Raw genomic sequence first — 17497 nt, forward strand, 5'->3', positions numbered from 1 at the left:
TTAAGACCAACTGATAACATTTCTAGCTGAGTGTTTTAATAAATAGACTGTTATATTTGAACATATTTAATTTATGATCATCTTTTCAGCATTTATATGCTGCCCTGCTGCAGCAGTGTAGCACATGTGGGTAGCACTCATAGAATTAAATGAACGTGATACCATGACAGCCTTTACAACTGGTGGTAATTTTGAATACATTAAACAAATTCATTTAGAAATTAATTTTAAACTTTTTAAACGTTATTTACATTCTTTGTTCTGTACAAGTCATATGTTTGGACTCTGATGAACATCTTTAATGTAATCTTGCTGTAGAGCTTTGATCTAAATTCTAGCTCAGTTTGTTTTACACTAAAAACTGAGTCGTCTGACGCTCTGTTTAAAGCATTTAAGAATAATTCAAATCTGATGCATTCAAGCCACTACTGACTGCCAATGTTTTATCTCCACATGTTCTCTTTTGTGCATTCATACTCAAGCAACAGGAAAGGTTTAATTATTATTGAACCTGTAGCCATCAAGCAATCAAGCTCTCCTTTCTTTTATTATTTTAGCCTCCCTCCAAAATATAACACTGAACCAGAATCCCTTGAACTTAAGGAACTAAGTATTGCATTGAAATTTTTTTGTGTAAGACAATAAATAAATACATAAATGCAATTACAAAATGGAATAAAAAATAAACAGTGCATTTAATTACTGATTAGGTGACGTTTGAAGTCAATTGAGCAAAGAGGAATACAAATGAATCCCACACATTCTGAAATTTTCTTCAAAAAAAAAGAAAAAGCATGTCTCATATTCCTTCCACTTCTTAATTTTTATTATACTTCAGAATTATACATCGCTATGAGTTTGCTTATCATGCATCATTCCAATAAAATACACAGAGTCTTGTTGAAAACGACGACGTTTTTGTACATCACTGAGTGCCCAAATGCTCCTTTAATGAAACAGCCACAGATCCAAAACAATAAATACAACACCACCAGAAAAAGGAAGGTGTGAAGGCGATATTTGCAAAATAACATTAATGCAGACAGTCGGCCATTCACTCCCTCATCCATAATTAGTCAGTTGGTTTGCTGGGAGAAGAGTAAGAACAGGTGGCCGCAGACGGAGAAAGAACACTTAAGATCAATATATTCTCGGAAGATGACTGCGTTCGCTTTGTTTACTGAAGTGAAATGACTGAAAAGGAAACTACCTCAGGCTGGTTGCGGGGAATGGATATTTTATGGAAGGAAAATTTGGCAAACATGAAAAAAGTAATAATAAAGAGGAACTGAAGGAGCAAAAACACGGGGGAGCCATTTCTTCATTTTGCAGCACGGTAGCATTTAAAATAGATTGCTCAGCATTGTTCTTTTAAAAATTTCCATTGTGCTTAGCAACGACTGCGTGGCAGATGAACCTTTTTGGATTCAAATTTTAAACTACGGGATGTTTGTAAGATTGTGTACGGGTGGAGAGTCTCAGATAGATGGGGACACGCAGGCTTTTGAAAAACACAAAATAAAGTGTGTATAGAACAAGGTCAGAGAGATTGATGTAAAATTATTAACCAAGTCAGAACAAGGACAGGGAGGAGCAGAAGGAGGCATTGAGGAGAGCAGAGGAGGAGCACGAGGAGGGACCTTCTCCGTCTCCAGCCTATGAGAGATTTAGCAGGGAGGAGCCTGGATGACGGGAAGGAGGGAGCGGGGAGGCAGCAGACAAAGAGGGAGAAGAAGCGGAACATGTTAGGAGAAGGAGGGAGAGGTGGGAAGGCAGAGGTAGGCAGACAGAGAGAGATGCTGTTGTACAGTGAGAGCGTCAGCGAGCCTGCAACTCTTCATCCTCTCATCAGGGAACGGGATATGTTGTGGAGCAGTGATGAACAGATTCACTGCAGAGGCGGAAAATGCAGATAGGAGTTCACCTTGAGCTGGAGTCCAACTGTGCCTCATTGGACCTTTGGGACTACAACTAGCCCTCTTTAATCAGACAAATAAGAGCAAGTGGGATTTAATTAGACCTGACAGCCTGCCAAAAGAAAAGGAACCTCAGCTTCAGTAACTTCTGGACTACAGCTGTCTGCAGAGGCCAGAATTCAAACAGGTTTGTGCTTTGGCAGAGGACAGTCACAGCTGTCTCCATGTAGACTGTGATATCCATCCACCGCTCACCCTGGAACCCCACAAAGCCAAGCAGGTCCCGCGGCTCCGGACCCCTGGAGCCGGCCTGACCTTGGACCAGCTGTCGCCCGAACCCCTCTTGGAACCAGCAGAAGCGTCCGGCATGTCTCAGAGCAGAGGGCGGTACCACAACAAGAAAGCCGGCATCCGGGCCGCCGTGATCCTGATCGGGCTCCTTCACAAATCCCGCAAAGCCAAGGAGAGGGAGAAAGAAAGAGAGAGAGAGGAGGGCGAAGGGTGGGTTAAAGTTTGTGTTGTTATGCTAAAAACTTTGCTACTTCTGAACGTCTTTGCTGTCCTGGAGACATGCGGCACGTCAAGCATCCTTGTAGCTCAGTGAGCTTTGCATCTGAAGTTTTATTATACGTCCATTTAGTAAAAGTGATTTTTTTTTTTTTTTTTATTCAGTGGACATGTCGTTGACCAGATTCAATTCTTGTATCTGGGTCAGTGCAAATGACACACTAAGAAGAGCGAGAGGGAGAGCTATTGAAGAGTCTAGGTGAATGGAGATTTGCACTGAGTGCTTTTCAAGAGCAAACAAGAGAGACTGAAAGGAATAAGAACAGAGAGAGAAAGAGAGGAACATTACAAACAAAACGTGCTGCTACTCTTTCTAGTTCACTGTGCCATAAGGCCAGAGCAATTTCTGTTTGTTTCTTAGTACTTGTTGATGCGTGATTTGCACCAACTCGTGCGTGATTATGTTGCTGCTAATGTTGCTGCCTTGTCCCTTCAGTACTGATGCAACATGAGGTCAATAGCCAACTACAGAACAGAGCAGAGAAACTATTCAGGGCTATATTAGTACCTCCCACTGGATCAGGTTGGTCTAACTAAAGGAATAGTAAATATGAGAACTTGATAGCTTGCTTCCTCTAAATGTACATGCGCTTGGAGGAAGCAAAGGGGTTTTCCCTTCTTGCTCTCCAGCAGCATGGATCAGCTTGCAGCTAATGCTGCACGCAGTCAATTAGACCCCTGAGAATATCCCACCTGGTAACAAACGGTGCTTAAGGACTGGCAGGGTCGAGACCCCAGCCCTCCCCCTCCTTGGTGTCTGTGAACCTGTTTGCCTTGGCTAATATTTGCACCAACTCGTGCGTGGTTAAACTGGAACCTGAGGAGGGCTTTTGCAGACTGAACATTGAGTATGGTCATGGTGCCGGACACACGTAATCGCTTGGATGATGTGTAGGTCATGTGCAGCTGTAGCAGTCAACGCACGCTGATGCTTTGTTTTCATAACTTTGACTAAAATAGTGCTGCTTCAAAATAGACTGCAACTCACTTTGCAAATAGCACTAAGTGTACGTCATCTGAGTCAGTGTGTGTTTTCATGTAATGTAATAAAGGTGCTGTAAAATTAACTTCGCAAGGCGAGGATGGATAACGGAGCATGCAAATCGGGAATTAGCCTCAGACATCCTGGACATGACAAGTTTGTTCTTTGTTTATGCCGATTCTTAAGCACTGTAAACTCATTACAGCTTGATACATTCTTATTGTTAAAGATGCAGCCAGAACTGCTGAGGCTAATTTCTGATTGACTGGCTTTATTGATTTAGATTTGAGCCAAATCTAAATGGTCTTTAGCAACTATAATGGAACCTTTATTTTAAATAGATCCAACATGTTCCAAATGTTGTTTTTTTTTTTTTTTGGACTGCAATTGTTTTATCTAAGACAGAACAGTACTAACATCACCGCTGGTCAAATAATGTAATTAGTTGATTGTTACAGTTAGAATAATGACTAAGATTTTGATTTTGATGCATATGGAAAGCAAGAGAGCGCAAACGAGACTCTTGGCTGGCGTTCCATTTAAAGTCATGGACCGTTTTTAAAGCGGTTTCTTAAAATAGGACAAAGTGAGGATTAATTTTTACTTCAGTCACAATAATTGAGGTGAATTTCAAAATCAAGGTCAGCTAAAGTAAAACAGTAAACTGCTCTAGAATATTGTGTATTGTGTATTTTGTAAACAGTGGTGATTGACTGCACATGACTGAATCAAAATATGGGTTTGTTTAATATCTTAAAGTAAGCGTCCTTATTGTGCAGAATTTTATCACTTCTTTATCTTGTAACACTTGGCAACCATTGGCTAATATTAGCAAACCATGGTTGCATTCAATTAAAAAGCATATCTCGAGTTCCCATTTTAGACAGCAATTATATCAGTCCGCCTTGTCGAAATAAAATTATTCCTAGTTAAAAATTAAATAAAAGATGTCAGCTATTAGATTATTACTAATAGAAAGGATATTTGTTAGACAGAATTGGGTTTATTTATCTCAAAGTCTTCAAGTCCTTGAGAAAACTTGGTTGTTCATTCTGAGTTTAAACAATTTAATTCCAGATTCCTCAGGTGTCACTTCTTACCAGAAAGAAAAGCTTTTCTATATGAATTTATGTTTTAAAAATCCCGTTTAGTGAGTAAATGGTAAAAGGACCACAGAGGGAATCTACTCCATACAATCAAGAAGGATAAAACAGAGTAACTTTACGGCTCTCCAATGGGCCTTCTTGTTATCAGCTGGAAGTCTCTCTCTCACAGCAAGAATGAAAGGCAGATATGTCTGAACATATTGTGGCAAACTGTTTCCTTAAATAGCCTTTTTTATCTGTGCTTCATCTGACTTCAGTTTAAATACTTTCCTAAAACCGAAAATGGGAAACTCAGTATTTTTCACTCAGTTAAAACTACTTCCCAGAAGAGCGTTGTTGTCGGTGTATAATGATAGATGCTATTATGATGTTCATTGATCAAAATAGATGAAATTTGTTTATTTTTTGTTGTTTTTCGTTGTCTGGCTACTCGTTGGCGTATATCCAACAGACAATCATCTGCTCCTGGACAATGGTCGGTGTTTGGGTTAATAGCTGAATGCAATTTAAACATGTCAATGAACTGAGGCTCCTTGAATCTCCGGATATTTTACAATATTTTAATACCACAGGGTAAAATAAACCCGAGAGCAACAGGGCGCTGCCAAAAAAGTGATTGCAAGGACAACGAAGCCAGTGGGGGGCCTCCCTCAAATGGATAAATGTAGTTATGCCTGTAGGCTAAAGCTGTCTGTGGATTTAACAATGCTGCTTTGTTTGTCAAACATGCACAAAAGCACACACAAGAACAGGAATGTTTTGCATTCTACGTGTTACAGCCCCGTGTCAAGCGACAAGCGGGGAAATTCTGTCAGGACGGCAGCAGTAGCCTGAAGCTCAATACTCTAAAGCTGTCATGGCTGTTAATGCGGTTGTGTCACAAGATAGTCTCCCCACAATGGCCTACAATTTTAAGGTGTCTTTTTCTGAAGTGCTGGTGAATATGTGCATGATTGCATCCTTTCAGATCCCAAATATCCATCAACAGGAGACCATCTGCTGTTGGAGGATATTTGCTGTATTTAAGGCAATTATTCGTCATGCGAATAGAAGGAAGACAGGATTACAGACTGTTATTGGGCCTGGTGCATTTGGAAATGAGGCTAAGCTGCCTAAATTGTCACTAAACAGTGATTTATTTAGGTCTTGACGTTTTATCATTGCGAAGTAAAAATAACATTCTTATGGTTCAACAACAGAGGCAGTATTAGTTTTCACTGTGCTCCTCTTACTCTGATACAGTAAGATATATACTCTTACTGAGCTGATACAGATGTTTGCCCTCCATTAAGTTGAGCAAGTTGAGCCCTGTTGCTTGTATTAGGGTGTTTATATGAGCCTCTGTGCATTAATGCCCTCTGTAACTCATTTATCTCCTGCTACAGAGCCAGCATGACTGTTTTTATGTTGCTGTGTATCTCCAATAGTGCACTGCTGTCAACGAACAGTCTGATTTTAAAAGCCTCCATTTTATAAAAAACATATGCAGCTATGGCTCAAATATTATGTTGATTTCTACTGGTTTGATTCAACATTCAAGCATCTTAGCAATGTTAGATTTATTAAAAATAAACATAATTCATTCATAGATGCATTCTGTTTGTTCTAATGTTTTCAAACAACAGAAAGCATAGTGAGTTCTTTACTTTGGAGGCAATAAAAGTCTATTTTGCAAGTCTGTGTAATGTTATGCTGATGACCACTGTATATTTTCAACATACTGACAGAAAGAAATCAAGAAATTAAACTCTTACCGCCTAATAAAACATATTTCTAAAGCTGAAATGGGTCTTTTCAGAAAGTTTTAACAAACTGTGTGTGAACTATGAAGATTTAAAGTTTGGGTCTTCATTTGTACCTGTAGTCTTTTCCTTGATTCTTCATTCGAAAGGGAATTACAAGATTTCGTTGTATGATATCTTGCCATACTGAGCTACAATAAATCTTCTCAAAGTCTGTCTCATGAAGCAAAGTACAGGGCAGCTGATGCAAACTAAAAGCACACACCTTCATGCCGTTGAACCACACCCTATATTTTTATCTTGACAGCTTGAGACTAAATCATTGTGAGGAAATTGTTCTTGAGGTGCACTGTTGTGTTGACAGAGTAGCAAAAACCTTTGGCAAGCCAGCCATTTAACACTCTTTGGGTGTGAACAAGTAAAAAAAAAAAAAAAAAAAAAAAAAAAAAAAACTATAGTGACAGATAAGATAAATACAAATGCTTGCTAACCATTAGCTGTTTACAGTTGGCAGGACAATTAGCTTTGGTTTTATAACCTTCTATCACCCAACACCTGAGACTTTTACTCGGTTTTTCTTTTGAATTTAATTATCCCTTGTTCAAAACCTGGAATGCTGAAATACAATGCATGTTAGTTGGTTTCACCAAGCCTTTCGTAATAGTGAAAAGAACTTCAGGTTTTGCAGACTGACCTTTCGGTTTTCTGTGGAAATATCTTGTTACCCCACAGATTGCCTTCACTCTGTCTGCTAAGTTAAGCTGGCTCCAGCCTTATTTACTCAGGCTTTACTGTACAAACATTACAATGATATCAATATTTTCATCTCATTCTCCCAGAGACAACAAAAGCTGTATTGTGTTCTTTTAAATGTCAAACGGTTACTTTAAAACTGAAAAGGGTAATACATTCACAAAACTGGAATTTTTTTAGTAACTAAACAAAGCTAGAAATTCAAAAAAATCAAAACTGTTGTACATTAGATATGTGTCATTATGCAGTAAGAGCTAGTTTTAACAGAAAGGCCCACAACATATGTGGTGGAGTAGACTTAGACCACACAGACTGACTTCAATAATGACTTAATGTCAGGATGTTGCAAATTCTTTACCTTGATACTGCAAGCAAACAGAAAAGGCAGGAGTATTGATTTTTGAAAAGTCATCACTGGTTAAATCATTAAGGGTAAGCGAGCTAATGAGAAAAAAAACAAAAACAAAACAAAAACACTTATACATCTGGTTGACAGTTCTTGATATGGAGCATAGAAATCATCAAGCACAAATTGAGTATCATCTCCCTTAAAAGTGTAAGCAACACTTTAGCACCGTTCAATTGTTTTCAACATTCAACAGCATTAACAGGCTGCAGGATACTCAGTGTTGCAAATAAAATACATTTAACTGAGTCCTATGTTGGGCATGTGGCCGCTGAAAGGCTTTGGGCTGAACAGCTAACAAAGGTAATTACACCAGCAGCTGGTCACAGCTGAAAACCATTACAGATAACCTTCCTGGCTTTTCTTGGCACATAGTCATACATTACAGCCTGCCAGTAAGTGGTCCGTTGAGAAATAAGTCACACTCCCACAAAAAAACAATGAATGAGATATCTGCTTACATTTATGCTTAACTTTAGAAGTGCAGGTTTAATAATTAGAGACAAATAGGCAAGTTCCTTCAGTTCTGAGCAAAGTAAAGGTTAGATATTTCAGAAAAAAATAAAAAATAAAGACAGAGATCGTGGAGTAGGTTTAGTTTTTGATGCAACCAAAGCAGTAACTGGCCATTCGTCAATTTCTATTCCGTTTCATATGACCTCTATGTTGCAATTTTCACTCCCTTCTTCTGAACAGCAAACCATACACCCATTGCAAATTTTGATTTGAAATTATTATCTAGTAAGTTTGATTCTGATCAACAAAAATGAACACTTTTTCAAAAGTTACCAGTACAAAAAGAGTACAAATAAAGATTTTTTTTTTTTAATTTACACTCTCATTAAAATGAGCACAACAAAAATGTTTTCAACCCTTGTCAATCATCAATGAAAAAGTCAACAACCCAACACTCTTTATTTTGCTGACAAGCATATTCCTATGTTTCTGTTGGAATTTTGGCAAATTATCTTTGGGGATGATCTCTAAGTATTTAACCTTGGAAAGCCCGATTGCCGTCTTTAACTTCAATGATTATCAGATTCAAAACTGGCCCTCTCTAAAACGTTATTACTTCCACTCAGAACAAACATGGTGGTCAAATTAAATGGTTATTTTAAATGATAACATTTTTACGTATGCCATTTCCTGGAACCTTAGATACAGTTATAAAAAATCTGCCCAATAAATATACCTGAAAGCTTGGGTAGGAAAGAATAAAGAACAAAGTTAAAAAATGGCAACGTAACAAATGTACTTGGCATACATTTTTATGTATGCCATTTCCTGAAACCTTAGATACAAATACAAAATGTCCCCAATAAATATACCTGAAAGCTTGGGTAAGACAGAATAAAGAACAGTTACACAATGGCAAAATAACAAATGTACTTGAACCTTAAAGAAAACGTTTAACATACTATTAACCTAAGTTAAATAAAACTTTTATATGGCGAGGGCTTTAACAATAGAGTCTTTAACAGACAAAGCTGGAGCAGGAAAGGAGAGGGAGAAATTACAACCTTTACAAAAAGAAAGCATAGAGATCAGACATCAGAGAGTTGAATCAGTGTGTTGACTTGAATAATTGATAATGGCCAGCATTAACCTTTGTTGTGCAAACAATAGCTGAAATTCAGTGTCTTGAAAAGCCAAAAACATTTGGTCTCTTTGTCTTCAAAAAAGCCTTCAAAGGCAAACAGGATTTTAATAAACATAGAAGAAAGGATTTTTTAAAATCATATTAGTTCTTAGAATTAGATAAATATATTTTCTGTTGAACAACCACACATCACTTAACGGGTTGTGATTTTTATTTTTATATTTTAAGCACAGCCATTCAAAAAAGGAAAATATTTTATTTTAAAAATGATTACTAGAAGAGTTATACTAATGAAATGCATTTGAATATTTGATCACAGCTGAGTGTGAAAAGGTTTCGGCCGTAAACTGGTCTTAGACACGTAGCTGTCAACTCGCGAAAGACATTTTCATTATCCATCACGGCAGTAGTAGTTGATGCCTGTTAGTCTGGGAAAAATTTTATAGCTGTTTTTTTCTTTATTTCTAGATTATATTAATGTACAGTGAGATGGGTTATCCACCACCAGAAAGCATCCGAGACCATCCCTGGTCTTCCCAGGAGTCAACCCTGCAAGTTCAACCTAAGTTCAGACCATGTATTACTGCCAAACACTGAACAGCTACTTCTGAGATTTTATTTGCCTCTGTGGGCATTTCCAAATGTCAAATTCAATATGGTACCTTTAAAAATAGACAGCACATTTGGCATGTTTGCAAGGTTTTGCTAGGAGAAAGGCTTGGCCGTCTTGTAGACGTTTGCTGTAAGAGTTTGAATAGAAGTATCGAAATCCCAAAATGTTGGCACAATGACTGCAAGTAAAGATTTGTTGCATAATAGCTGTTAAATACTGAAGCAACAATGGGAGTTAGTGAGCAGTTTTCAATTAATGATATTGTATTTCATCCATACGGATTCAGAATTTCAAGTTGAACTTTGTTGATTAAATTATGGTGTGGCGTAACATTCAATAATATTTTGTTTTATTGTCTCTTGTATATTCAACCTAGGTTTTGGTAAATCTGCTTTCAATTTTAGCAAGTATACTCTTGGAGTCCCCAGCAAATATTTTTCACATTTAAACTACTGTTTGTTTATTGCATGGTCACTCAGTTTGTGAGAATGGCCTGATGTAGGCAGATTTACACATGTAGTATGCTAGCATTTAAAAGCTCACTTAAAAGCAGATTAAACCAATTAATTAATTGAGTTTGTTTCAATTTGTCCCTTAATTTGTTTTACAAAGTTCTGTTAAAGCATCATTTCAGTCTCTTAGAGTATTTTCCTCCCTGGGTATAGTTGCTTTTTCATGGCTGGATAGTTATTGTTTTGTCCAGTGCAATACATAAATACAATTTGTCCTAATGTCAACATTTCTTTTTCCATCTCTCTTAAAATATAGCTCTTCTAGCTGAGAGGAAAAATGAGTTGGCCTTTGAAAAATGTGTTGTTGTTTTTTTCCATTAAATCCTGTGGAATACTTTAGGTAATTACATTTGACGAAGCATTGAACAAAAATAACCTGTAAGGAAAATGAGCTGCAGATGATGTCTTAGAAACAACTCTTCGCTAATGCTTTTCTTCTCCACCTTACACAGTTATTCCCTCTTTCTTCCACATGCTGTCAAACTCTCCTCCTCCTGCCGTTTAACACAGTCTCACTTGATCACTGAGTCATGTATTTCCAGCCCTCCGTCTTCCTTCTCTTTTCTTTCTAAGCACTCCATCGGTTTAAACTGCATATTGTTTCTCCTGAGCATTTCTTTCCTTCTTGTGACTACATAAACTCCACACACATTTTTCTCACACCTGTTTGTGCAAACACGTGTGCCTATAATGCACAAGCTTGCCGGGCGTGACATGTTATTGTCTTTAACAAGTGCCCAGAGACCCACCCGAGACATTCCTATTTACCCGGCTCTGCACATGGGATTGAGAAGGCTATATTTAGTCTGTAGAGATTCATTTATTCTCCCTCACTCACTCTGTGGTCTTCTCCCTTTCACTCTTGTCTTCCATTCATTCTGTTCTCTTCCCTGTCCGTCTCCAGATTGTTCTCTTTTTTTCTTTTGTCCAAGACCGTTCCGTTCTGGTGTGGCTAGCGCGTAGTGCAGTGGCGCTAGTTGATAAGTGAGAGATCTATTGTCATTTGACAGACGCATAACTTTTTTTTTCCCTTTTACTCCAGTTGTTGAAAACAAGTGTGAGACTAAAAAAAATAGAGGTAGGGGGAATCCAGGAAAATGAATGGGATTAGACAAGATTTATGATATTTCCACTGATATGACAAAGAAAATGACAATACCAGACATTTTTATACACTCATCCAACACCATCCCTGAGGACAAGAACGTCTGCCTGCCTTGTTGAAATGTTTTAATCTATATCTGACGATGGTCCATTGCGTCAAAAGAGATCATCACACATCTGGGCCATCAAGAACCTAGGGTTCATCTGAAGCAGCGAAGTTAATGCTACGAAGCACAATATTTTAGGACAAATGGTTTCTCAACTTTAACCAAGAGCATTGGGTTGAACCAAACATGGCACACTTGCTGTTGTGCATCCATGTCATACATTTTTAGAATGCATTTAAAATATTATTTTTTCCATGTGAATGTACAAAATCTATTCATATAAACTGTTGTTTCCACTGATTCCATAATTTCCAATTTGTGCAGCCAGTTCTTGTTTTTGAGTCCCTCAAACTTGGTGTGTGATTATTCCACTCACAGTGGTTCAAATGCTCCTTTACTGCCCCCAAAATTCAGATATAGTTGATTCACGGCAACCAGAGCTGTGTTGCTCGCTTTAGATCAATGGTGGACTATTTCCCCAGTTTGCTAATTATCTATGCACCTCTTTTCCTTTTCAGCCCAAACGGAATGACATTTCTTTCCAAGAGGCAGGGTTTGCTTTTGTTATTTAAAATGAGCTGACATTCAAGTGTTCGCCACATTACCTACAAGGCTGCATGTTAATACATTCTCTGATTGCACCCATCTATAGAAAATACATGTAAATGTCTATCTGTTGTTTCTTGGCTTCATTTTTGCGTCCAGACAGAAACATTTCCAAAGTAAGGCAAAAGCTGCACTGTGTAATCTTCTACAAGTTCATAGTATTTTATTGCAATGTTTGGATGTTAAATCCAAAGCCACAGGCAGAGTACCTGTACATGTGTTGTAGTTGAAGGGGATTTCACCTGTTTGTCATTCTAAAAGTCAGCCAAAGGCAGTAATTCTGTCTGCAATATTTTACATTACTTTATTATACAGGCTAAGCCACTTTGTCTTTGTATAACTTTGCATCTTTCACAGGAAGAAATCAGAAAAGATCAAAGTTTAAGTTAATCTGCTTAACTTTACATACACTGCCTCCCAGTATTGACTCTTTCTTTACCTATTGCACATGTATTTTGTGCACAGCAACAAAAAGGCTGCAAGTTATGTTGAAACAGTTGACATTTCTCTGCAAGTGTTGCTGCTTCACCTTCAAGCTCAAATTGGTGAAGAGGAGGATTTTTACCCAGCTTTTCTGAGTCTGGGATTCTGTGACAAGGCAAATACTTATGTTAACACAATATAGCCAAAGAATGATATAGTTCAAATGATGAATTATTTCCAAAATAACTAATATGCTCTGATGTCTCGCATCGCAGAAAGTAACTGGGATCCTTCTGCTCTGTAAACAATACAGGGGAATCTCTGCTTTTTAGAAACTGTGACAGTTTGTAAAAAACAATTCATGTGACTAAACTAAAATGTCTCCATCAACAAATCTCTTCAAGGCAAGGAAGGTGAAAAAAGGAAACTACTTTAGCATGTTCATTTTAGCTTTTTTGTACACAAATCTTTCATATGCAAAGAAGTTAGCCAGTTTCTGGGAAAAAAAGAGATTAAACAAATTGGCAAAGTGAAATGAAATAGATCCACCTTGGCTGTTGATTCATTGGAAGTCTTGATGTTTAAATGTTGAAATTGGCATCGATTGTAGAAAAGCCCTTAAAAGTTAACCTGAAATAATACTCTTTCATCCAGATGTTTATTTCAAAACTGATATATTTTCACTTAGCTGAAGATAAAAATGTTCTAAACAGTTTAGGACCCGGTGTCCTGATAAGATAAATTAGATGAGAGAGAAGTCTTGTGGCGTTTTCAAATGATGGTTTCTGTTTTAAGCGATGGGCAGGAGATAAAGGTACAAAAAAAAACTGGAGCAACAAGATAGATGAAAGAGTGTGACACACAGATGTCCTACGATGAAATCTGAACGGGTGAAGACGAGGAAGCTATCGAGCAGAAATGAATGAATTATCGCAGTCACAGATCACAAGCAAACATCGTCACATAAAAGCAACAGGAGATCCGAGCGTCGGTGACATTTCATCATGAAACTCATCAGCGTCGAGAATAATATTTCTTCTTGAAAAGTTTGTAACAAATTAAACTGGGAGTTGGGTCCCAGTTTAATTTCATTTCTGGTTTTAAAATATAGACTCTTGAAATGATATGCACTATTTTTTTCCACGCTAAACAAACAATGTAATAGCCTGATTAGATGTCAGATTTAATGATTAAATTATAAGAGCATTCGATCACGACAGAAGTTAGTGTAAAATAGATGGAAACTGAAGAATCTCCCCAGATTAACAGGGCCATGCATATTCTTCTTTTCAAATCACCTAAAGTTCAGTCAAATTGGACACCATTTTTCAAATTGTGCCACTTTAATCTGAGTTGTATATGTTCAAGGTCATTGTCCTGGTCAAGGTAAACATCCAGCTTAAATCTCAGGTCTTAAAATGATTTCAGTCTACATTGCCAATAGTTGCCTTGTCATCAGATCAGATTAAAATGCAAAAGGTTCTGTAGGAATAACACGTAATTTTCCTTCCATTGTCTTAACAATATATCTGCCACTGGACTGGGTTAAAAAACCTTTTAGGAAACGAAAAAGTATTTGTGAAAATGGATGATTGTCAGTCACATCCCCCAGGGGTCAGTATTAGGTCCTAAACTAGTTGTGCTGTATACCAATGATATCTGGAACATATCGAACTCAATGACATTTTTTTAAAGGACAGTAGTATGTTGTACTCAAGGGAGGATTTAATTTTTTTTCACAATATTTGCAATAAAAGACACAAATTCTGATGTAAATGTAAAAATAAATTATGCAATAAAAGATTTCATTAAAAAAGTTGTTTAGAGGAGACAATACATATGCAATTAATTAACCAATAAACCATTTGGAGACTACATGTAATATACATGTGCTAAGAAATGTTTAAGAGATAAGACCTGTTTTACTGTGGTATCCTTCACTCTTTTTGAAATAACTGGAATAAAAGGAAATGTCGTGCAAAACATTTCTGGAACCATTATTGAAAATACAGAAAAATAGTATTAAAATATTATGAAAACAATTTTTATTTTGTCGGTGGAAGTAAACTGTGGGATCATTTGGTGTAAAAACTTAAATTTAGCTACGCAGAGACTGACTAGTTAGTAGATCTTGTAAGTGAACTTGTAACACTGGGTTGTGTTTGTATAATGTTCATACTATAGATCAGTATGTGGATGTTTACATAGTGAATAGAGTCTATGGATTGATCCGTTTACATTATACCACTGAACTGTTAGGCAGAAAACAAAAATCTGTATTTTTTATTTTTTTTGCAATCAATATTTTCCATTATATGTAGTTTTACAGTTGCTTCCTCTCTAATGTCCAAAATAAATCAGTTGATATTCGGATTGTTTCGGCTTGTTTGGTTTCACTGCTGTTCATTTCATAAGGGAATATAATGATGCCGAGCCTCTTCCCACAGGAAAAGAGCATCGACTTACATTGCCTCCTAATGATTGCTCTGTTGTTGACCTCTCTGACCCTTGGGCTCTCCTGTTGGACAGACAGATACGTACGTCTTTTTTTAACTCTTTGCGTGGAGCACATGTTTTAATATCGACAGTCTGACTTATATAAAAAAGGTGGAAGTGGAAGAAGAAGAAGACGGAGCAGAAAGAGGTTTTAATTCAATCTGATGGATGGAAGTTATTAAAACTGATCCAACAGGGTTGCTATGTTTATTTTCAAGCTTCTATGTTTGCAGATGTAAACTGCTGGCACGGTTCATCAAGTATATGTTATCCTTTCTGTAAGACGGGTTCGTAGCCTCTAGTCTAACTTAATTAAGCACAGTCACGTTAAGCCGTGGGTGTCAGATTTTATGCGCACCTGCTGTAACAGCAGCCTCAGTGAGTGCTTATCAAACCCACAGCTGTCATGTCTAATAAGTGATATTGCAGTGGCCTCTGCTGTGTGATGCTATTTTTTTTTATTACCAGACCTCTCTGCTCCGACCAGGTCTGCACACTTCGTGCCTTTCTAATTTTCTCCGTCTACAATTACTGTTGGATTAACTCCATTAGAGAAACAATCACTGGCGTAATTGGCCAATCAGCTTGAGGATCAGCGTCTCCGTGAAGTTTCATTATAAATATTAGGTTTAGCAGAAAACTGGGCCAAACAGTGAGCTCCTAATAACAGAAGCAAGAATGTCATCATTCTGCCCATGTCCTCTCTCCTTTATCTTTTTATCCTTTCTCTGTCATCCGGATTTCCTTTTCATGCCTTTATCTCTTCTTCCTGAGCCTGGTCAGTCATGTGAGCATGCATGGAGGTCTCATTTTGTTGCTTTATGTCTCTTTTTTTCACCCCATTTGCCCCTCCAAGCTGATCCCGGATGTTTCATTAGTCAAATCTTATCTTAAAAGTCAAACTGACTTATGATCAGACATGAGTTTCTGTCTCTCTTTCTGTATTTTTTATTTTTATTTTTTTTTTTGCCTGAAAGGCTCCCACATAAGCACACTTTTATATACTCTTGCATCTCATTATTAGATAAACATAATCTGGGAATAGATGTAATTACTGCTGATGAATAAACTTTAATTAAGCAGCAGCACATGCAAACAGGATTATGTGGATGTGGCTGTGCAATAAAAGTACGTCTTGTACTCGCCATATGAATGAGGAGAATTATGCAGTATTTCCTGTTGTCGCTGCAGGTTTGCAATTATTAAATCTGAAAGAGTCTGGAGAACATAAGAACATGAATATGTTAAGAAACTTAAAGTCTGGGATATATTCCTCTGTTCTAACTGAGAGATTCACAAACGCCACCCCAGTTTCAGTGTTTTGCCCATGGCCTGTTTTCTGCGTGCAGTAATGCAATTTCGTGGCGGCGGCAGCATTTTGCATTGGCAGAGAATTTCCTGCCACACCTTATCTGCGTCAGCTGGTTGTGAGAGGGCTGAATGTGACACGGTCATTTTATGTTCCAGCCCAGGTTTTTTTTACTGAATTTGGAGTATAATCTCTTTCAGATTTACAAAATATTCGTCAGAACAAAATGTTGGATAGAAAGAATTTCAGAACGAGCTGTAAAGGATTTGTCACTTTTTTTGTTTCCTTTTGTCCTAACAGGCAGACGGCACATAGTCTGAGCCTTTCTAAGAACATCTGACTGGTCATCAAAGTATTACTCTGCCCAGACAGGCTACTCACTACTAATAATTTGTAAAGTACTCATACCTCTATAATTTTAAATCCATTTATTTGACTTTTAATTCAGTGCGATTTAGAAGTTCCGTGTAATAAAATGGGAGATATTTTGTGGTCCATCCCTACAGTAATTGGCACTTTGTGTTCACCGTCCTTTCTTGACCTTCTCGCATCTGTCAGGTAACGGCTGTGAATATGTCGGATGTGATTTTAACACCTTAAAAGCTGAAGTTCAGCCTTTTCTCTGAAGGGAACCTTGGTTTCCACTCTTCCTGCCTGACCTTTACATCTGTACATACGCTCCACTGTCGGCTCGTCCTCCGTCTACTGGCAGCGAGTCTTAAAACTGTTGTGTGAAAATAAATCTCTGGGCATTGATAAGGTCATATTGAGACGCTCTGATCCTATGAGAGCCGTTCACGTTAAAAAGCTTTTTTTTTTCTCTGATTCATTTCCCCCATGACTTATTCCTCCTTCTGTTCCAGCACACACCCTTCATCCTCTTTACCCTCTTGGTCTGAGTCATTTTCAAACTTGGAACAAATATTGATGACTTTATCTAACATGGGCACGATGTCATTCTTGACTTTTTTTCCCCTTTTTACCTGAATGCTTGTCAGAGTTTCATTCAGACAGGCTTACTTAAATAGTGATCCATGGCGCATGGGACATTTACTACTTGTTTGAGGTTCAACAATACATGTAGGTGACATTGTAAGAATGCATATCTTCAATGCATTGTGGTATAAGAAAGCCATGCAGAAATAGTGCTCTGCTACATTTTCAGGTTCACCGAGTACAAAATAGATCTATTATTTGCTTCTTCCCTGCTATTATTTAAATGCAATTTCAGCACAGAGCAAAGTTCTTGATCCTG

At 37.6% G+C, this 17497-nt stretch overlaps 1 protein-coding gene across 8 annotated transcripts in view; it reads left to right on the plus strand.

The window, feature by feature from the left end:
* The window catches only part of LOC103148113 (rap1 GTPase-activating protein 2-like), a 94584-nt gene that overhangs the window by 48709 nt on the left and 28378 nt on the right, over positions 1-17497 (plus strand). Inside the window, exon 1 of one of the 8 annotated variants that reach the window (XM_007566742.2) lies at positions 1724-2417. The exons of the other annotated variants lie outside the window; for them this stretch is intronic. Within the exon in view, the coding sequence (XP_007566804.1) occupies positions 2284-2417 (134 nt within the window). The 5' untranslated portion in view covers positions 1724-2283. Of the gene's footprint in view, positions 1-1723; positions 2418-17497 lie in introns of those variants that run through there. 8 annotated transcript variants of the gene reach the window in all.

This window comes from Poecilia formosa, unplaced genomic scaffold (assembly GCF_000485575.1).
Source record: "Poecilia formosa unplaced genomic scaffold, Poecilia_formosa-5.1.2 Scaffold198, whole genome shotgun sequence".
Classification (NCBI taxonomy): Eukaryota; Metazoa; Chordata; class Actinopteri; order Cyprinodontiformes; family Poeciliidae; genus Poecilia; species Poecilia formosa.